This window comes from Cinclus cinclus, chromosome 22 (genome assembly GCF_963662255.1).
Source record: "Cinclus cinclus chromosome 22, bCinCin1.1, whole genome shotgun sequence".
NCBI classification, from domain to species: Eukaryota; Metazoa; Chordata; class Aves; order Passeriformes; family Cinclidae; genus Cinclus; species Cinclus cinclus.
Window position 1 is genome coordinate 9,892,651 of NC_085067.1, and position 22,338 is coordinate 9,914,988.

Here is a 22,338-nt window from a genome sequence, read left to right on the forward strand (position 1 = left end):
GATGAGACAGCAGCAAAAATCCCTGTCCTTGCTGGAGCCCAGGCTGGGGCTCAGCTCCTGGGCTGCTTACAGGATGTGCTGGAACATTTCCGTGCAAGGAAAATAGAACAGCAATTTCCAGATCTGCTCTGAGGGCCACACCTTTAGGGACCAGCCATAGAGGGAAAATAAAAGCAGGTTAACCAGATCCTGAGCCTTCCTGACTCCTCATCTCTACTGCTCTGGGCTCCCTTTGTGTCCTGCCTTGATTTGCAGTGGCTTTTCAGGCAGGGAAAGTGATTTTCTTTCATCTTGTATGCATTTTCAGTGGCTTCCAGTATGAGCCAGTGCACCAATGAAAATCTTGCTCTGCTTTATCTCAGCCCCAAGCATGAGACTCTGTGTGGCCTCTCCTGTGGGAGTGTCCCTAATAAATCACTGTGAGTGATCATAATTATTCCCCAATTCTGCCTTTGTGGATAAATGGGGCCTGTTAGGGGTCAAACCCCCAGCAAGCAGATGTTTGCACATGTGCTGTAGGGGCTGTGGGAAGGAGCCTCAGCCCCCTGAGCTCTGGGGAGGCACCTGGGCACATCCCTGTGTCCCTGAGTGCCCCCAGCAACAGCTCTGCAAGCACCAGCAACTGGGCTCAGATGAGGAGCCCTCTTCCAAGTCCACCCCAAGGGAGAATCCTGCCATGGTAACTATTCCCTCTATTTCTCATCAGCACCAAGTCCCATTTGAAGGTAATTATCAAATTAACTTTGGCCAAAGTGGTTTCTCTGGGGTTTGTACTCTGCGACTCAGAGTGCAGCCCCCAAACGCTGCCTCTGCTGTGACACAGGAGCACCAGGGCCCTTGGAGATGTCACCTGGAGTTATTTCCAGTGATGGAGAACAGCCCCAGACACTTTCTGCATGTTCTCATGGCCCTGAGCAAGGCTCATCCCAGCTCAGGGCTCTTGGCCTGGAAGGGTTTTTCAGGTTGGTGCCTTTTGTGAGGTCCCAGCAGGGTGGGGGTGGGAGCTGGATGGGCTCTTGGCATGAGGGCTCCTGCTGTGGGAATGGGATCAGCCCTGATCCTTGGGCTGGAGTTTTAACATCAGGTGACAAAACACAGAGAGTTGAGGACAATTGCTCCCTGCACAGGAGCATTTTGGCAGCCTAGAGCAGCACATCCATCTGGGGACTCCTGTACAAAGTGCCTGGGGCATGAAGGAGGTGTCCAAGCATCCAGGGGTCTTCAGTGCTGGGGACATCCTTAGGGTTTGAGAGCATACCTGGAAGGAAAAGGCTTTTAGGCAGTGGCTGAGGTAGAAGTTTCACCCTGGAGGGGGAATTTTGTCATTGAACTTGGACAAGGAAATTGAAATCAGCAGTGGTTCCCAGGCTGTGTCTGGGCACAGGGTGGGAATCAGCTTCTGGTGCTGCTCTAGCAGGGGGTTGGCAGCAAGGCTGGGAAACAGCAAACCCTTGCCCAGAAGGTTGTTAACCACTGTGCTTTTCTCACCAGGGACTGAGGGGTCTGGTGCCCATAGCAATATCAGCAGTGAATTCAGCAGCCCCAAGGAGAAAACACAGAACTGATTTATAAATGGTTTTTCTCAAGAGTATCCAGGTGTTAACCTCACCTGACAGAGGAGGAAAGAGAGCTACAAAGGAGTTAAATGCTTTGCCTGAAATCCCAGAGCAGACAGAGAACAGTGACAAAGTCAAATGTGTGTTCAGCAAGGTCACAGGCATGGTTAGATGTAAGAGGTATTTTTAAAAATCCAGTTTTCACAGCCTCCTTGCCATTAAAGTTTAAGTGGTATTAATCTCCAGTAAATTCAGCAAAGCCATCCAATCCAGCATCTCTTTTATGTGGTATCTCTTATTTTTAATTTGTTTCACAGGTTCTGTGGTACTTAGCAACAGCAGGGAAATAAACCCATTGGAAACAGACAATTAACCAAGGGCAGTGGGGCAGGAAAAGCAGAATTGTTCAAGGAACAGCTCTTGGAGATGCTGCCCTGGGGATGAGCTTAAGGAAGAGATCCTGCTGGGGACTCAAATGCCCTTCCTTCATGGACGTTTGGTTACATGACTGGGAAAGACCTCCAGCTTTCTCTGTTCCCCTGGCAGTGAAGGGGAGCTCGGATCCTGGCTCTTCCCAGCTCCTGCTCTGCACCGAGGGGTCCCACAGGAACATGTGATTCTCCTTAGGAGATGTGCTTTGTGCATGACACTGGATTTTGGGCTTTTGCCATCGGGCTCCTGCCTGGGCAGTGCCAGCAACCACCTCCCCCTGGCTGCCCTGGCTCCTGCCCTTCCCCTTCCTGCAGAAACCTGGGGCTGGGCTCCCTTCCAAAGCAAACCCGGCTCCATGGAATGAGTCCTGCCTGCCTGGGCTGCTTGGGGTTGGGAGGAGCTGGGATGGGGCTGAGATGGGGACACCCTGTGTTTGGGGTTGGGAAGAGCTGGGATGGGGCTGAGGAAGGGGTGGGATGGAGGCACCACATGTTTGGGGTTGGGAAGAGCTGGATTGGGGCTGAGATGGGGGTACCACGTGTTTGGGGTCGGGAGGAGCTGGGATAGGGTAAGGAAGGGGTGAGGTGGAGGTGCCACATGTTGGGGGTTGTGGCTGAGGAGCCCGTGGGGAGAAGGCTGAGAGAGCCAGGACCAGGCAGGAGGTTCTGCCTCACCCTCACCTCTCTGTTGAGTCCTGGGTGTGGCCCAGCCCTCTCTGAGGACAAGGAGTGGGATGAAGCTGAGGAGGACAATGGGCAGGTGGGGCAGGGGCAGCTCTGGCTCTGGATCTCTGGTCTGCTCTGCCTGACCCCATTTCCCTGTACAGGGATTTCTCTTGTCTCTCTGCAATCCCATTTCAGGGAACAGGCTCACTGCAGCTCCAGGCTCTGCCTGACCTCTCTCATCCCAGCCTGCCCCTCCAGGGCCCCCAGGACCTGGTGAGGCTCTGCAGCGCAGCTCCCAAGGAGTGGATCGTCCAGAAGCCAAGTGCCACTGGGACCCAGACCTGCTGCTTTCCGTGACTTTTTAATTGCTCCAGTTGCCCTCCTCCACCAGTTCTCTGAGGGAGCAGAGGTTTCCTCCGTGGCTTTGCACACGGGGTGGTTGCAGATGCCCTGAGAACAGGGATGTCACCTGGCGGTGGCCTGGGGACACAGAGGAGGGATGCTGACCCTCAGCCACCCCAGAGCCATCCTGCTGAGCTCACACGGGGCCCAGGGTGGTGCTGCAGTGGGCTGGACTGGTCAGGGAGCAGTCAGAGCTGGAGGCTCCGTCCTGGCTGCCGGGACACAGCTGCCAGTGGAGCAGGGGTTTGGATGGATTCTGTCCCACGGGGATCTGCCCTGGGGCAGGGTCTGGCTATCCCTGTTGGATGATCAGAGGGGTCATCCTTAATGCCCCATCCTTGTATTAAATTTCCACACAAACATTCCCTTGTCTAAACCTGTGTTACTTATCCCAGACTTTAATACTTACTTATTCTCTGACCACAGAAGGGACAGCACTAAGTTGTTTCTTTTGTAGGCATGTCCTTAATCTTGCCTCTGGCCAAGAGAAAATCCAGTGTTTTATCACAGAGTGTCACATGAAAATAAAAGTGGTGTTCTTCCTTTCCCTGCTGTCATCAGGGAAATCATTGAGAAGCCACTAATTAAAGCCACAGACCTTAATTTGATAATTTACCTGACATTTTCTGCATATTGTGAGTTGGTTGAATTTTAGCCCTGGAGCTCAGAGGCTCCCAGAGTTTCCTGCTGAGATGCTGGATCCTACCCAGCTGACTTGTGGAGGTACAGAGAGGTAGCAGGAGTGGAAAATCCCAAAGTGGAAAATGGGATTGTTCCCATGAGCCCCCACCTGGAGCCCTGCACAGTTCTGGGGTCCCCAGCATGGGGAGGACATGGAGTTGTTGGGGCAAGGCCAGAGGAGGCTGTGAATGGTAAAGGAATGGAGCTGCTTCCCTGTGGAGACAGGCTGAGACATTTGGGATTGTTCAGCCTGGGAAAGATGAGGTTGTGTGGAGCTCACAGCACTCCCCAGGGTCTGAAGGGGCCATGGGGAAGGCAGAGAGGGATGTTGCATCAGGAACTGGAGGGACAGGACTGGGGGAAAGGGTACGTGGCATATTGGGAAGGAATTGTTCCCTGTGAGGTCAGCTTATTCCATGGATTCCCCATCCCTGGCAGTGCCCAAGGCCAGGCTGGATGGGGCTTGGAGCAGTCTGAGATTGGAACTGGATGAGTTTTAAGGTCTTCCCAACCTAACCTGTTCCATGATTCCATGATTTTAAGATGTGTGAATTCAGTGTGTTGAATTAGGAATGGCAATGTTGGGAGAGGGACAAAGAACTTCCTTCTGGGCATATATAGGACTGTCCCAGATGCTCCAAGTATGGGGCAGTGCCTTGTGGTGTGGAAGGTGAGCACCTGCATGATCCAAGTTTATTAGAACCAGCAGCAATTTAACAGGAATTGGACATCCTGGAAGTTCTTCCAGTCTCTTCCCAGCCTCTTGCAGTTGATTAGTCGACCCACTAATTATTTTTTTAATATCTTTTTGCTACATATTTTATAACCTGCTCTTTAGTGTAAAATTGGAAGCCAAATCCAATTGTGGGGGAAAATTAATTTCCTTGAATTGAAGGAGCAATCTCTTTGAGACTTTTTAATCATTAGATGATAACTGTGAGCTAAAGAAAGGAAGACCATTAAAGTAACTTAATAGAGCAGGATAAATGTTTTTCCCTGTATCTCCTTTATCTTTATTTAGAGATCCATGAGGAGGATATTTCATAAAAGCTGCTCTTCTTGACCTTTCTTCACTTGTTCTATAGAAGAACCAACCAAAAGAATGGCAAGGAAGTAGCACTGTGGAGTTCTGGATAGAAACCTAATAATTCTGCTCAACATCTCTGCTCTTCCTTCCTGCCAAATTCTGCTTTTCCTTTCTCATTAAAGGGAGAATAGCTATCGGGACAAATAAAAATGCATTTGGCTGAGCTGGGTGATTTTTAAAAAACAAGCTATGTTAATGCTTTTAATTAAGGGGCAGAGGAACAAGAGGCTTTATCAGCTCTTTGTCTGCAGGCCATTATTTCATTGGGGATGAGCAGTCCATTTTTGTCAGCAGCCACCTTTTTGAGGGATTTACTCCCAAATCAAATGGTGTTTTTATTTAAATTGTTGAGCACTGCTTGATTCCTCATTTATTTAATGTAGAGGTATTGTTACAGAGGAGAATGAAGCACTTAATTTGGATTGCTTGAGGGACCAGGAGCAGTGCCTTGGGAGCTTCCTGGTGTCCTGGGCTGGAATGGGGTGTGCAGCACAATGAGGAAGGGGAAAACTTGAAGGTGAAGTTGCTAAATCCCATTTAAGCTGTTTCCAAGAGATTTTTGGGAAGAATTGATGTCTCTGTGCTTTATAAAGTGAAGTCATGTTGTGAAGTCTCAGGAAAGAATTCCATCCTGTAAGGGTGGGCAGGCCCTGGCACAGGGTGCCCAGAGCAGCTGTGGCTGCCCCTGGATCCCTGGCAGTGCCCAGGGCCAGGTTGGACACTGGGGCTTGAAGCAGCCTGGGACAGTGGAAGGTGTCCCTGCCCATGGCAGGGGTGGCGCTGGATGAGTTTGAGGTCCTTTCCAAACCAACCCATTCCATGATTTATAAATTACAATGTAAGAAGCTCTCAGGGTACAGCTCCTGTTCATGGCTCCTCAGTTGTTTCTAGTCCAGAAAACCTCATTTTCCTGGTTGAGAGTTCCCACTGATCCACATTATTGGGTTCAAAATGCAATTTCCTTTGTCTGAAACTTGCTCCTGGATTCCTTTTCTGGTTTTTGCCTCTTCTCTGAGTGCCTCTAACAGTTTTTGACAGGAAAAGTCAGAGGTTTCCACACCTATTCCCAGCAGAGGAGATGAACTGGGTTGTTCATACTCTGGATAAAACCAGAGCAATTTTCCCTTCTCTTAAATTCCAGCAGGTAATCTAGGATAATGGAACTATTAGATTTGGCATCTGTAAGGTGGTTATCATTTCAGAAGGAATTGTTTCTGTTAATGGCAGTTAACTTGCTACAAATAAAGCAAGAGAATTGAAATCTTAAGTACCAGAGTGGCAGCAAACCATGAAACATTATCCTGCTCTGTGGAAGAAAGGCTGAGCCAGCTGTCAGGGAAGAAATCTATTGGAAAAACCCTCTGATGGATTCCAATTGGAACTAATTTGACATGGAAGCAGCATCCAGCTCTCCTACTTTCTATTAGAAATATTAAAATGTCTATAAATAATAATATTTAAGTGGGCAGAAGCTTTCATCCAAAGAACTCATGGTTTTCCTCAAGACGAGTTTGGTGACTGTTAGTGGAGCTGAGCTGTGAAATCCTTGGAATTACTGAGCTGCCCTGGGACCCCAGGAGCTCCTCTGGCAGATTAGAGCACTGTGTGAGATGTGGATGGAGAGCTGGAGCCTGGGCTTTGCTGTCTGTGAGCCAGGTCTGGGGGAATTCAGGGCTGTTCCCCACCTCTGCAGGCCAAACCTTCTCAGTCCAGCCTTGGATGTGCTCCATGGCATGGACAGGGCTGGAATGGACTTTGAGCCGGGATTTGGGGGCTGCTCTTGTAACACAGGATCCCACTGTCCCATTCCTACCTTGAGAGCACCTTCCCTCTGGAGAACAGGCATTCCCAAGGGGTGTGGGATTTCCATGGACTCACAAAAGTGGTGGCCATCCCATCCCCCTGTTCAGAGCTTGGAGCTCAAGGTGGGCAGGGGAGTCCTGGAGCTTCCAAAAAGTCAGGAAAATGGAAAATTCACTGGCACCACCCTACTGGACTGAGTGGATCCCTGTTTTTTTTTCTTTACAGCATGGATTCTAAGAGCAGCAGTCAAATGGGAGAATGCTTTTTCTGTTTCAGCACAGGGAATATCCCAGGGGCAAACTGCACACACCATGGCAGCAGCAGCTGAGAGGGTCCCCGAGCAGCACGAGCAGAACCACTCAGGGTTGTTCAGTGCTGGGCTCTGGGTAAAGTGCAATTTTATGGAGAGGGTCAGAAGGGCTAAGCACTCAAAAAGTCCCCTGAAATGTGATCTCAGAGTGTGTGAATCAGAACTGCATCCTCATCTCATGGCAGCTGGAGCAGCTGAGAGCCGGTCCAGGGGTTTGCAAGTAATGAGGGTCATTAGTAAACACAACTATCTATAATGTCCTTTAAATTGCACAGTTATGACAAATTAACCCCTGACACTGTGTTTATCCCTCCCTCCTTGTGCTATTCCACTGATGCTTCCAGTTTTCTGTGTTATTTCCCTGCCTAGCCCCTGTTCCTGGCTGCTCCTGCAGTGTGACCTGAGAGCTCTGAGCTGGAGGGCACGAGGTGCAGGATGGATATGACAACTTGATCCCTAACCCAGAGCCTTGCTGATGCTGGGGGAGCTGGGAAATGACCCCACAGATGCTTCTGCAAACAGTTTTTAGAGGATTTGTTTCTACAAATTTACAGGGAGCTTGTTGCTGGTGGTGATGGCTCCTTTGTGATTCCAACTGGAAACGCTCTTTGCTGGATTCCCTAAAAATACCCATCCTAAAGTTTACATTGTTCCAGACATGCTGGAACCAAGAGAAGAGAAAGGCCATTATTGTATTTCCTTCATTTATGGGCAGAGGTTGTGCCCTTGCCCACAGACACTCTTGACGTATTTCCAGCAAAGCACGGCCTGACAGCTCCTCTTTAATTGCACTCCAGGAAAACCTTTCTCCAGTCTGTACAGACTGAAATGAGCTTGGATTTTGGGTAATTTATTGCAGTGGTAAAACAATGTCTTCAGAGGCACATTGCTGTGAAATCTTTGGGATAACCAGTGGTGGGAAGCAGCTGAACTTGGCAGTGGTGCAGCAACGAGCCCGTGGCAAAGCAAAGTGTCCCTAAGTGTGATTCCTGTGGATCTCTGTCTGTCCCTAATTCTGCATTCCTATGGGTCTCTGCCTGTCCCTAATGTGATTCCTGTGGGTTTCTGTCTGTCCCTAATGTGATTCCTGTGATCTCTCCTGTGCAGGACCCCTGCCATGATTGGCTGCTCCTTCGTGGTCAACAGGAAATTCTTTGGGGAGATCGGGCTGCTGGACCCTGGCATGGATGTGTATGGAGGGGAGAACATCGAGCTGGGCATCAAGGTTTGTGCCACCTGGGCAGCAAAATGTAACCTCACAGTGCTCTCAGGAACCCAGAGCTTCCACTGAGTTGGACAGTTACTGGAATCCTTCAGGGGAGTTGGGAGGTGATGGCATTCACAACATTTTCATTTCACTTCAAGGGAGAAAAATTACTTGGTTTCAGGGATGAGTTTAATTTTTTTTTCCTTTAGATTCCAATCTGTGTGATCTGATGCAAAAAGCTTCTGAAATGAAATGGCATTTCTGGTTTGAACCTGACTGTGATGTCAGAGTGTTGCTGGAAGTTACAGGGATCTTAAATACCAGGAGAAATACAGTTGGGTGAAGACTGTTTGGGGGTGCTGGGATTCCTGTGAGTGTCTCAAGAAGACACAACGCCTGCAAATATTTTCCAGGCATTTAGCATCTGCAAGCAAAACGTGTTCACAAGCACAAAACCTGCTTTGAACAGTAGAACTCTACAAGCCAGGATTTCAGAGCTGCCTCAATGCCTCCCCCTGACAACATCCCTTGATTACTGTGTACAATGTAAGATCTGGCTTAGTGATTCAAGTGTTTACACACACTGAAGTGATTCATAAGTGATGAATTCCATGTTCAGAGTAACCTGGGATGGCAGAGTCTGTGGAGATTCTCCCAGGCATGGTAGGGACTACGACACTTGTGCATTAACGAGCTGATAGAGGGAGGCTGGAGACTTCTGACTGGAAAATTGCATTGATTGTGCTGTTGTAAAAATGAAAAATCATTGTTCAGCTTAGAGATTTACCAGAGGATATTTGCTTTGCTGGCAAGGAAATTTGGGAAATCTGTTGTTGTTCGCTGTGGGGAGCAATAATCTCACTTAAACAAGGGAGTGGAAATTAAAGGCTTTCAGTGTGCCACAGAGCTCCACTCCTTGTGAAGTAATTACTGCTCATCCTGCAGTGGGGCTGGAGAGATTCTTCTCCAAACCCAGATTCTCTCCTGGCTCTCCTGGTTTGTTTGGATTTGGGATTTTTTGGTCTCATTGTGGACCTGCTCCTCTCACAATGATTCAGCTCATTTGCCTGGTTTGGAGGGATGGCACTGAAGATTGGCTTCTTAACTGGAAAAATCAGAGGCGTGCCTCAGAGAAAGTCATGAGCATTTGTCCTCTCCTTTTTCATGTGCTGAATTTCTTAGAAAGGCCAGTAAACATCCTTTTGGGGAAAAAAAACCCCCAAACCCTTCTCTTCCCTAAGTGACTTTCCCAAGCTTGAGTTTCTAAGCCATACATTTTCATATCCATGCTGTGTGTTCTGGTCAAGGTTTTTAAATTACTGGTGATTTAGAGAGCCAAAATACTCAGAAATCTGCCTTGTAAGACTGCACAGAAAGTAGAATTTTAAAAATTCTTGAGCTCCAAAAATCTTTTTGTGGGTGTTTTGCTATATTGCCTGAGAAGGGGCTGTTAGGAGTCCCAAAAGTAACCTGGGGGCTCCCTGATGGTTACAGTGATTCCTGGATGAAAAAAAATGCAGAAAGTGTTTCTTTTTGATGATGGTGCAAATTCCATGATCATTTGGAGAATCCTGGGACATTTTTAAATGTTTCATGGATGTGATTGTCCTTCTTTGCTCTGCACTGGTACAGCCTCACCTCAAATCCGGTCAGCAGTTTTGGTACCACAATATCTGAAAAATCTAAAGCCAGAACCGCCCAAAGAACAAAAATTAAATAATAAATCCATAAATCCATTGAGGCTACAGTAAGGACATGGAAAATTTGCAGTGTTTCAGGCAAAAGCACAAACTAACCCCGTTATGGGAAATTAAATCGAGGAATCTGAATAATAAATTGAAATAAAGAATTGAGAAGGTTTGGCTGGACTAACATGTAAAGGCAAAAGTCCTGTTTTATTAATGTGCTTCAGGGTGGGGGAGTCCCCATCCCTGAGGGATTTAACAGTGGGGATGTGGCACTTGGGGACATGGTGCTGGTGGCACTGGTGGACTTGGCAGTGCTAGGGGCACAGCTGAACTCAAAGATCAGAGAAACTCAAAGAAACTATCCAGCCTAAAGAATTTCATGATTCTGTAAGTACTGTAAAATGAACTGTACTGTGACTGTTGTGGAGAAATATGTGGGTCTTATGTTTCTTTCAGCTGCTGAGTTCAGGGAGCAAAATGAGAAATGCAGGAGCCTCTTAAAAACCCCTTAAAAGCCCCTAAAAAGCCAGCCCTGTTAGTCCTGTTAGCAGGGTGGCTCTGGGCTCCTGGTGTGCACTCTGAGATTCCACAGTTCCATGGCTCAAGGCTCCCATCCTGGGCAGGCTCTGAGTGCTGTGATCCCTCTCGTGGCCCAGCTCAACTCCTGCTCTCTCTGAACGAGCTTTGGGCCAAATCTCTAACCCTGTTCTGGAAGAGTTCCTGCTCTGATTTCATCAGCCTGGTGCCCAATTCTCATGCCTTGAAAGAGCTGCTGTGGGTCCCTAGCAGCTCCAAGTGGAGATTTTGGCACAGAGGCTTTGCTCCCCATCCCTGCTCCTCCTGCTGGAAAGTTTTCATTTCTTTTGGAGCTGTTTGTGGGCCTGGGTTTCAGTGAGTGTGACTAAGTAGAGAGGCTGCCTGTGCTCTGTGCCTGCTTGTGCTCTGCAGGGAGGCTTAATGGCTTTTCATGGTTAGTCACAGACATGCCCTAAAGATGCTCCATAAAATTGTGTGTATTTGTTGGAATAAAGATGCCAAAGTCTGTGCCATGGCTGCTGCCATGGTTTCAAAGTCTGGGATGGGCTGCAAGGTTGTTTTTAGAGTATTTTGTGCTTGTGTCATGCATTGCTAATTAAAGTTATTGGAGTTGTCTTTTCGAGATTAATTTAATCAATAGGGATATTATTACTACTTTGATGGTATCATTTGTACAAATTGTCACTTGAAGAAAGCAATTAACTGAGAATGCTTATTAGCTGGTCCATCCCACACCTTATTTGTGCAGTAGGGATTGATTATTGGATTAATTAAGTCAAGCACAATTCAGGGATCCCTTTGAGGTTTAACCACTGACTCGAGCTGCTTTTACTGCTGCCGTTAACTTGGCTGAGGGTCAGCTTGGAGCCTTAAAAGTATTGCCAGAAGAAAAGCATGGCATCTCCTCTTTAATATCCCAGACTTTTTTTCCCCCCAGATTTGTCCTCTACATCCAACAAGGCAGATCACTGGTGCTGCCAAGCCAGAGGATTTATGTGCATGGAGTGGCATTCCCATGGCATGGGAATCATGGAATGGTTGGGTTGGGAAGGATGTTAAAAACCATCTCATCCCACTTCTGCCATGGGCAGGGACACCTTCCCCTATCCCAGGCTGCTCCAAGCCCTGTCCAACCTGGCCTTGAGCACTTCCAGGGATCCAGGGGCAGCCACAGCTTCTCTGAGCACTCTGCCAGGGTCTCCCCACCCTCCCAGCTGGGAATTCCTTCCCAATATCTCATCCATCCCTGCCCTCTGGCCGTGGGAAGCCATTCCCTGTGTCCATCCCTTGTCCCAAGTCTCTCTCCATCTTTCCTGTGGCTCCTCCACATCCTGTAAAGCCACAGTGAGGTCACCCTGAAGCTTCTCTTCTCCAGGCTGAACAATCCAAATTTTCTCAGCCTTTCTTGAGTGCTCCATGTGGAGCTCTGAAAATAAAAGGGTACAACAAGGCCATATTGTTGTTAGAGGGGATTTTAGCAATCAGAGCCTCCTCCTGCAGCTGTTGAGGACAAAAGTGACCCCCCTGCCCTGGCAGGGGCATTGATCCTCCCAGGGGTATCCTGGCTCTGTCCCTTCAGTTCCAGAAACCCTCAGAAGACATTTAGTGACATTTCAATGGCACACATCTCCAGCCATGGAGGAGCCTGTTTTGTTGCTGTGAGTGTGATTATTCACATGCTGAAATATTGAGAGGGTCAGGCAAAAGAATGAAAGGAAAACTGTCAAAAAGGTGTGTTTAAGTTCTACACAGAAGCCTGTCTCTGCATCCAGAGATTCAAATCCTTCTCTTCCTGCATGCATTTTCCATTAAATCATGTTGCATCTCTCTGTTAAGAAACAAACAGTAAGGGTGTTTAGAGCAAGCATCTCTTTCAGCATCTGTGGGGCCTGGGGTGAGGGCTGGGCAGCCTGGATCCCATGGGAACAGAGGATTCCCCGTGGGTGGGAGCAGAGGGAGGATGGCAGAGCTGCCAGATGGGAGAATAATGCTTTGGGTTTTTTTTTTATGGTTTTATAAAAGCAAATACACTGCAAGCACAGACTGGCCTTTCCAGCCTCACTAGGAACAGACTCCATGTAGCTTTACATGGAATTTTTGTGGAGAGTGGTGGGTGGGAGTGTAGTGGGGGCACTCAGATTCCATTGTAGGATGGAGGTTTGGCTGGGTTTGTGCTTGTATGGAACTTACATCTGAAAAATAATTAGTGCCTGTCAGCAAAATGGAAAAAGCATCCCTGCTTAGGGTGGAATTTGTTTGTATAATGTCACATTTTGCCTTGGACATGTGTCTGTGGAAATGGGGTTTGCTGGGATTTTGATCACCCTCTAATGTTTCTGTCTCCCTCTCAGTGTTTCTGATCAATGAATTACAGTCTGGGAGCAGACAGAGGGAGCTGACAACAGCCTGCACCCCAAATCCCTCCTTAAGCACCACCAGTGCCTGCTGTGAATGCCAGCGGTCCCAGGGACTGCCACCTCTCCTGGCATGGCCAGGGATGCTCGATGTGGAGTGTGTGGGATTCAGGAGCTGGGGGTGATGCACTGGAAACCAGGAGATTGAAAAGCCTGTAATTTTTTCCTGATAAATTTATTAGGCTTTCAGGGTTCACAGGAGTCAGGGATGAATCCAGGTCCTTGTGAGTTTTTTCCCCACCTTGCTTTGAGGAGACTGGATTAGCCATGGAATGAGTCGTGCTGCAGGGAACACTTTTCTGGGAAGTGTGGGAACAAATCAGCTCAGATCTCTGAGGGATGGCCCTGGAGGAGCACAGAGTTTCCTGCAGGTGCCTCCCAGGGCCTGTTCGTGGTTGGCTGCGGGAGGTGTGGGCACACCTGACTGCAGGGAGGGAGGGAGATGTGCCCTGGTTGAGCTGAAGGCTTTGGGGTAGAATTCCCAGGGATTTTATTCTCTGAGGACTGTGTACTGTTCTAACAGCTGTTCTTTGACAGCCCTGAGGAGCTGAGACCTTCCCAAAATCAGTGGAGGAGATGAAGCAGAGCCAGTGCAGGGGATGCTCAAGTGGGGCTGTTGGCAGGGGGGAATCACAGAATCATGGAATGGTTTGGGTTGGAAGGGACCTTAAGGATTATCTGATCCCACCCCTGCCATGGCAGGGACACCTTCCACTGTCCCAGGCTGCTCCAAGCCCCAGTGTCCAACCTGGCCCTGGGCACTGCCAGGGATCCAGGGGCAGCCACAGCTGCTCTGGGCACCCTGTGCCAGGGCCTGCCCACCCTCACAGCCAGGAATTCCTTCCCAATATCCCATCTAACCCTGCCCTCTGGCAGTGGGAGCCATTCCCTGTGTCCTGTTCCTCCATCCCTTTTCCCCATTCCCCTTTCCAGCTCTTCTGGAGCCCCTTTAGGACCTGGAAGTGGCTCTGAGCTCTCCCTGGAGCCTTCTCCTCCCCAGGTGAGCACCCCCAGCCCTTCCAGCCTGGCTCCAGAGGTGTTCCAGACCTGGGAGCAGCTCTGGGGTCTCCTCAGGTCTTGTTCCATTTCCTTCCTGTGCTGGGAACCCAGAGCTTCACTCCCTCCAGCAGGGAATGAAACTGTGCTCACTTGTGAGGGAAGGAAATGTTGGAGTTAGAGCAAGATGTGGAAAAAGCAACAGGGAAACCACAAAAACCTGGAGCAATTTTATTTTCAGCCATGGGAGTTGCATCTGGCACTGATCTGTGGGATGGGGCTGTGTGGGGATAGATCAGCTCTCCCTCCTCCATCTCCAGGCACAAGCAGCATGGAGCAGCTACACCAGACCTGCTGATGCCTTGCAGGACCTTGGAGACCCCTGCAGTTCAGCAAACATTAAAAACCCCACAAACATCAGAAGAGGTTGAAACCAACAAAAACCCCCACACCCCAAACTTGCCAGCAATACAAACTTAGGACGAGTATTTCATAAGTATTTTAACTGTCAGACACCAAAATCCAGTTAGAAATTGGGACCCAAATGAAAATCAAGTTAATTTGGAGGGAAATAAGTAGTAGGACTGACCTTGGAAAAGCTCTTAGAAATAGATACACCAGGAATACACAACTTCCATCTGTTTATTTGTACCTGAAGCCCTGTTAGAGGAGATTTTGCTCTTCAGAGTGATTGTGGCACGGTTGAAAGAAATATTTCCCTTCCTGAGCAATATCCAATCACTGCCTGCATTTATTTTAAGAGCAGAATCTGCACAAGTGTGAGTTCGACTCCGAGGTTTGGCATTTGAGCTGTCAGCTCAGGATTTACGGTGGGTGCTTGAGGGTGCTTTAGCTGAAGCTCTGCTCTCCTTTTCTAAACTGGTAAAATGCTTTTCATCCCAACCTTCTCCACAGAGATGGAGCTGTGTCTGGATTGTTTCCGAGCAGGAGGTGCTGGGGTTTTGGCTGTCCCTCCTTGGGAAGGGGGTGGCAGGAGGCTCCCAGCTCGCTTCCCTCCTGGGAGCAAAGGATTTGTCATCCCTGTTATCTGCTGGCAGATGGAACAGGGAGAGCAGGGAGAAAAGACTGATATTTTTCACCCCAGCTGATTCTCCTGTCGTCCCTGACAAGTTGATTTTTATGCTAGGAAGACTCTGATCATCTTTGCTAGGAAATGTGATGGCTCTGCTGGTGCAATAACCATGTGAGAATCACTGGTCGGTGAAGAAATCTATTTCAGGGCTCAGGCATGCCTTGATGCCACTTGAAACGCTGGCAGGTGTCAGCTTTTCACTGATTTTCATGGGATTGGTGTCTCTGGCAGGCAGCAGTTGGGATTTGTCAGGTGTTGGTTTAACACTGGGCCATGGTTAGAGCCTGTCCAGGGGCCTGGATAGTGAAATCCAGATGTGGAGAGCAGGAACAGCATCCCTGTGGCTGCTGGTAGCAAGGACAAGGGGCTGGGCAGGTTCATGGATTTGGCAAAGTTTGCTTTCTTTGTGCCCTTTACCAGTGGCTTTCAGAACCCCCGAAGGAGCTCCTGCCATGCTCAGCTTTGGTCTGACTCTGCTCCTCCTCACCAGCACTCACCCACTGCTGCAGCAGAGCTCTTGTTAGGAGTAGAAATGAGCCAAGAGACAGATTCTCATTCAACAGCAGGAAAAAGCTCCTGGTTTAATCTGTTTTACAGCTTAGCCATCCTGACTGCTACAGCAAGCTCCTGCTGTAGGGTCCAGCTGCAGGCTCTGACTGCTGGCTCTTTCCTGCTGCACTATGGCTGCAAGCTTGGTTTGCAGACTCTGAGTGCAGCTTTCACCCAGCTCAGCTGTGACTGCAGGGTACAACAGCAGTTCTGACTCCCTCAGACCCAGACTGACCTCACAGCAGAACTTGTACAGAAGTAACTCTTCCTTGTTCTGTTCTTCTTTGTTTCTCTCATTCCTTCTTCCTCAGGGCTCCTCTACTTCCTCCTGGTCCTCTTCCTCCTGGACCAGCCAGCCCACCCACTATCTTTATTAGTCACAGCTGTGACCTATCAAGGGCAATGATATTCTTTGGTAATTAGTACAACTGGGACTTAATCAGGGGTGAGGTTGCCTGTAATCTCCTTTTCTACACCTACAACTCATGTTGCTCTTTCCACTGCATTTTGGTCAGGCTTGAATTTCCCCTGCTGTAGGATTTGGCTCTCACTGGCTGCCCACTGAGGCTGCTCCAGGAATTCCTCAGGCAAGTGTTCCCACCCCTTCCCACACCCAGCCTGGGGACACCAAAGACACCTCCAGTGTCCCCAGCTGGATTCTGGTTTTCCATCCCACACTCTTTTTCTTGGGCATGGCTTCTGTCACTTTAATTTCTCCTGGGCTTCCAGCTCTCCATCCTCTGTGGGGAAGGAGGTAGAAAAGGAGGCACCTGAGTCTTTCCCCCTTTCACTAAGTGCCTGGACACCTCCAGGGATGAGGACTCCAGACCTCCCTGGGCACTTCCAGTGTCTGACAGCCCTTTCCAGGAAGAAATTCCTCCTGATGTGCAAGCTGAGCCACCCTGGTGCAGCTTGAGGCTGTGTCCCTTGTTCCCTGGGGGCAGAGGCTCCATGGCAGTGCTGACTGGGATGCTCAGGAACCCCTTTCATCTGCACCCCCAGAGAGTCCTCAGTGCTGCCCCATCCAGGACGTGTCCCCAGCCATTTCTTGCTGGTGTAGGGAGGATTCAGGGACTTTCTTGCAGCAGGAGCTGGCATGGGGGGTGCCAGCAGGGAAATAAAGAAATTCCATCTTGCCAGCGTCCTGCAAGACACGCTGCTCCCCTTCTTTATCGTCCCCCTGGGTCCTGGGCCAGCCCTTCCTGTCCCCATTGCCTGAACCATGGCCACATTTCCAGCCCTGAGATCTCATTACTGTGGGGATGAAGCATGAGCTGGAGCAGCCCTAGCTCCCCCAGTGCCTGGAGGCTGTAATTTGGTAAGGAATTGTTGAGCTGCAATGAAGTTAGGCCCCCTGGAAGCTGTTTTATAGCAGTTCTCCCTGGAGGACAACTGTCCTCCAAGGTATTCCTGGGTGCCTGGAACAGGCACTGAAATCTGCCCTCACTCTTCCCTATGCAAGGTGAGCATCAGCACATTTGCTCTGTGTGTGTGCTGCAGTGTCTGGGATATAAATTGCCCCATAAACCAGAAAACCAGACTTGTCTCTCTGTAAAATCCAACTCCCAGCAAAACTGAATTTTGTCTTCTGACAAAAAAAACGCTCTTGGGCAATGCCAAGGAAAATGTGACACCAAGAAGTGAGGCTTATAATGAACTCAGGTGAGGAATGAGGGGTTTTTTCATGCCATTATATTCTGAAAGCATTTGGAAAGCTCCTTGCTTGTCGTGACTGCAAAGCGGAGGGGTTTTTTGTTTGGTTGGTTGGTTTTTGTGTGTGTTTGTTTTGGTTTGGTTTTTTTTTTTCCTTTTTGTAAAAAGAAAAAGTCCGTCCTTATGAGCAGACTCATTTGTGATGCACCTGCTGAGGCTGTGGGGGACACACAGGTCCCTTCCCATCTCAGCCAGAGCCACAAAGTTGATTTCATCCCTCTTATGGTGCCTGCTGGCTCAGGAGCAGCCCTGTCTCACTGAGTGTTGGCTTTTTCCAGGGATCAGACTCTCTCTTCATCAACTACAGATTTCCCCTAAGCTCAAGGATTATTCCTGGTAAGATGTAATCAGTGCTGTTGCACTCCTGTGATTTTCAACTCAAAACCTTGGACTTAAAAATTCCCAAGCAGCTTTTAGTGTTTGGGGTCTCTGTGAGCCTTTGCTGTTGTCCTCTCTCAAGGACTTTGAGGTCAAACCTGTTCATTTTTACAAACCTGTTTACATGTTTTCCATGAGCCTGGGCTGCAGTCGAGGCTCTCAGAGCTGGTTAAGCTGCATTTCTTTCTCCTCTGAACTCCTGGATAGGGAATGCAGCTGGAAGGCAGCTGACAGCCTGATGGGATGGCAAGGAAGAGACTGACAGCATTTCCCTGCCCACATCCATCCCAGCCTGCAGAGTCAGCAGGAAATTGTAGTGACAATAACAGAGTTTGTGACCGAACATTGTCCCAGCCCTGGAGGAGGCATCTGCACTCCCAGGTTCAGGGAGAGCTTTCTGCCCTGCCTCCTTCACCATCCTGTGTGGCTGCAGGACCCAGTATCTCTTCCTGGATCCCCTTTGGACACCCAAATCCCTTGGAAATGATGCCTTGGGTTTTAGCTTTTATACTTTTCAGAATCTCTGCTGCTTGGTGTGTAACCCTGAAACTTCATATTTGGTGTTAGTAAGTTCTCATCACAGGGTAGTTGCACAAAACAATCCCTTTCTAGCTGGAGAATCAAGGACACCTGATGCCCAAAAAGCACAAACAACAGCGAGGGAAAGGGGGCAAGCCAAGGGGCTGATACATCATAGCTTGGGACTGTGGTTGGGTAACGGACCCCAATATGTAGATGAACCAAAACTTATAGAAGTGTAGACTCGTGACTGGGATCCATCTAGGATTTGATTTGGCTGTAGCCCTGGCCAGGCTCTTGCACTGCCCAAAGTGTATCTTTTCAATAAATACCTATTTTATCTCTTTTGCCCTGTCTAGTCTCTATTCCAGGTCAGCCTTTCCAGGCATCACACCCCAGTCCTTGTTTTTGGGATCATTTGAGAGCCCTGTGTTTGATGTCAGCCCAATGGATGGATGGTGCCATTCCCAGCCCCCAGTGCTCCCCAAATCCCAGTTTGTGTCCAGTCCCTGCTTCTGCCCTTTGCCTGTGCTGTGACTGGGTGTGCTCCCTGCTGTTGTCACCAGCCCCACGTGTGGAGTACAGAGCAGGGATGGCAGCTCACAATCCTGCCTGGCTCCAGGGCTCTGGGAAAGGCTTTGGGAGATCTCTGTGGGATTGTGCCCTGTTGAGCCTTGGCTCGCTCTGATCCAGACAAATCCTTAAGCTTACTATGCCTCGTGTGCCATGTTCAGGTGGGTTTTGTGTGCCTGAAGCTCGGTCAGGGTAGGAATTGCAGCACCTCCTGGGTGTAGGACAGGTGTTGGCACCCCTGGGCTCTGCCAGGATCCCTGGCAGTGTTCAGGAGCAGCAGCTCATTTGGTCCTCTCAGATTCACAGGCTCCCTTCTCCCACAGCTTTCCCAATACTGGCAGACATGAGGGACTGCTTCAGTGCAACGAGGAGGAGAAAATTTCCAGCCAAATTCAGTGGGAACTCATAATTTCTCTCCACCATCCTAGAAATCTAGAAAATCCTAGCCATCCTAGAAAATCTCCCCTTTCCTTCCAAAAGCAGGAGGAGCCTGGCACTGAGCGTGTGTCCCTCAATGTGTCACCACTGAGCCTTGTCCTGAGCATCCCTGAGATAACAGTGGGAACAACAGGACAGGATTTACATTTCCCTGTGCATTTCTCTCTGTCTGGAGTCCTTGTGATCCCCATGGGAAGGAGCTCTGTGGGGCTCCTGAGCAGCATTCCCGGAGGGAGCTCCCTGGGAAGGGAATTCCCTCCCAGCAGTGAACTTCCTTCTCTGAGGTGATTGTTATTTACAGCCAGACTGTTGGCTCAGAGATGATCTGATGGCTCTGATGTATCTCTGCCTAAGGCCTGAGATGTGTTCAACTTCTTTTATCCCTCTCCTGACCTCCAGGGTTTCCTCAGGAGTCCCTTTAGCAGGAAAGATGCTGCTGCTCAGCCTCCTCCTGCTGGAGCTCACCTCCAGTCCTATCCTGCCTCAAATTCCATAAGGATTCTGTGGGTGACTCAGCCTTCCTTGGCTTTGGCTAAAAAACTGCCACTAAGGCACTGGATGCCATGGAACTGAAGGATCTATTGGGGTTTTCCTGCTTTAGGATTGGAGCAGCATTTCCTGACTCTCCCTGAGCTGGTTGGAAGCTTCTGGTGTGGGAAGCAGATCAGAAAATGAAATTAAATTCCACCTCTGACTGCCCAGGCTGGGATCCAGCAGAGCACTTGACTTCCAGCCACCTGGGTAGCCTTTTTAATTTTGGTGGTACTATTTCACCTGCTTAAGTGCAGTTCTGGATCGAGGCCTCTGGAGCTGAACTTGAGCCATAAGGGTTAATAGTTCCAGAATTAATTTTTTTCCCTGCAAGAAGGTGCTGTTCCTCATCCCTGCCCCTCCAAACAGTGCTTCCATTTGATGAGCTAATTGACTCATGTGACTTTAAAATACAAGTACATCCTTCTTGGCTTTTGTCATGTGTCACTGCCTTCTTGGGAGTTATTATGTTTTATTTACACAGGAAATACAGAAGGAGGGAAGTGAACATGTTCAGTGCTTGAATTTATACCCAAAGCCTCAGTAGCAAACCCATTATTTCATATTCATCTACAGATACAAAATATGTGTTAATTAACCAAAGTGCTGCTAGTGGGCATATGCAAATGAAGTGGAATCAATCAGACCAGGTTTGCTTTTTTATTTTTTTAAGTTTTTCCTTTATTAGGAAATATAGCTTTGTGCTGACGGCAGCTCCTTAATACCAGATCTGTGCCTTGAAGCTCAGCCTGCAAAGAGCCTCAGAATCTCCCAGCACTGCAGAAACCACTGGAAATGATGCAGCTGATAATGAAGAATTCCTATGTAATCCCAGGGAGGACAGAACTGTCTGGATCTGCCTCAGGCACAGAGAAAACCCAGTTTATTTTTCTCAGAGGTGTTTCATTCTTTCAAAGGAGCAGCGTTAAGCCGAGAGAGACAATTAGGCATAAATTCACATTTGGACTAAATATATTGAAGTTAAGATGGAAAATGGGAGTTCTGAGTCTGCAGCTTGCTTTTCCTAGGCACACGGTGCCAGCGGGACCCCCAGCATCTGCCCTGGAGGTGCGACAAGTGCTCAGAAGGGGATCCTTGGGGTGTGTGCCTTCCCTGCTCCCTGGGTGCCCCTGTCAGAGGCCCTGGGGATGCTCCTGGCCCCTCAGCTTGGAAACCCCTCAGATCTGTGCCCAGCACTTGGCATATCCCTGTCCTGCACACCCCAGGCCAGGGCAGGGGGGTTCTTTGGCAATGAGCAGGCTCAGGGCTGACCTGCATCCAGCATCTCTTTTATCTGATTGTGCCTTTGGCATCATTCAAGCATGGGCTGAGCTAAGGGTGTAGCAGTGGCTTTAGAATTGCTTGGTAGGATGCTTTGTGTCTCCTTCCCAGAGGAAATTTTGGGGAAGGAATTTATAACTGATGAGCCAGGACTGGGGGAAGGGGCTGGAGCCTTTAATGTTTAAGAAAAGCTGGCAAAGACATTGTGAATGATGAAGAAACTTTGTGTTCTCTGGCCTTTTCCATCCTGAGATGCTGATTTCCCCCCACCCCCACCAAAGGGAGACAGCTGTTGATTTTCACCTTTCAGGTAGCACAGGAGTGCTCCCAGTGTGAACCCCAGCTGCTCTGGCTCCCTCCTGTGCCTGTCCATTTTGTTCCTGGAGCTCTGGACAGAGGGAATTGATCCAAATCCAAAGGCTGAACCATCCCTCTGTGATTTTCTGTGCTGTCAGGACACATTTTCCTCTTTCCAGTCCCCTCCAATCAGTGTGAGTTCCAGCAGAGTGAACCCAAACCCACACCTGGGGCTCAGCTGTCACCCCCCTCTTAGGTTGGGTTTGGTCAACTCTGAAGCTGTAGAGCTGCAAACAAACACAAAGTTTGCATCTGGAAGTTCAGTGATTTTCCTCCCCTTCCTGGAATTTTGGGTTTAAATCCATCTAAATGTACAGAATTACATCAGGTTTCTATTTAGCATTTTGGCTTTGGCCATTTTGAAGCTCTGTGGGTCTGCAACAAGCTCATGTTCCTTGTTGGATTATTCCAGGATCGGGAACCTTGCCTTTGGCTGTGAACTTTAAAACCCAGTGTTCCTGTGGCTTTGGTTTGTGCTCAGCCAGTTCCAGATCTTGTAACCTCTCACCAGCCTGGTGAACTCAGACTTTGGCAGGAATTGTTTTCTCCTTATCTGTGCTTGTTCCAGAGGGTGCTCAGAGGTGGGGAGTCACAGGAGATGCCACAGGCAGTGGCCCAGGGGTTCCTGCTTTAATGGCCAGCACAGATGTCTTCATTCCGCACCTGAAAAAAGCAGAGCTAGAAAAAAATGCAGTTTTTTGATGCTCTCAGCAGCTGCTGCCCTGAGCTGCCTGTCAAAGCAGACAAGCCAATGCCTGGCTCCTTCAGCCACAGCCAAATCCCATCAGGGCAGGGGGATCACTTTCCCTTGGCTTTGCTTTGCTAAAGGCTCTCGCAGGCTCCTCCCTGAGCCAATCTGGGCTCACCTGGGCTGCACCTCCTGCCCAGGGGTTTGTGCTGCCTGCAGCTGCATCTCCACCTGCTTCTAAGGCTATGGAGCAAAAGCTTCTAAATTCAGCTTCCAAATGGTTCAGAAAGCAGACCCACGTCCCTGTGGCTCGGGTTTGTGGATAGCAGGAGCAGCAGACAGACCCTTTCCAACAGGGCACCTCACTGGTAATTTTTGCTGACAGCCCAAAATCAGCCAAGTGAACCATTTTAAAAAACCTTCAGAACTGTTCACTTCCA

General features: G+C 49.1%; 1 protein-coding gene across 1 annotated transcript in view; it reads left to right on the plus strand.

Moving 5' to 3' along the window:
- The window catches only part of GALNT17 (polypeptide N-acetylgalactosaminyltransferase 17), a 194,956-nt gene that overhangs the window by 120,033 nt on the left and 52,585 nt on the right, over positions 1 to 22,338 (plus strand). The window contains exon 6 of the mRNA XM_062506983.1: positions 8,044 to 8,161. Coding sequence (XP_062362967.1) covers positions 8,044 to 8,161 — 118 coding nt within the window. The remainder of the gene's footprint in view (positions 1 to 8,043; positions 8,162 to 22,338) is intronic.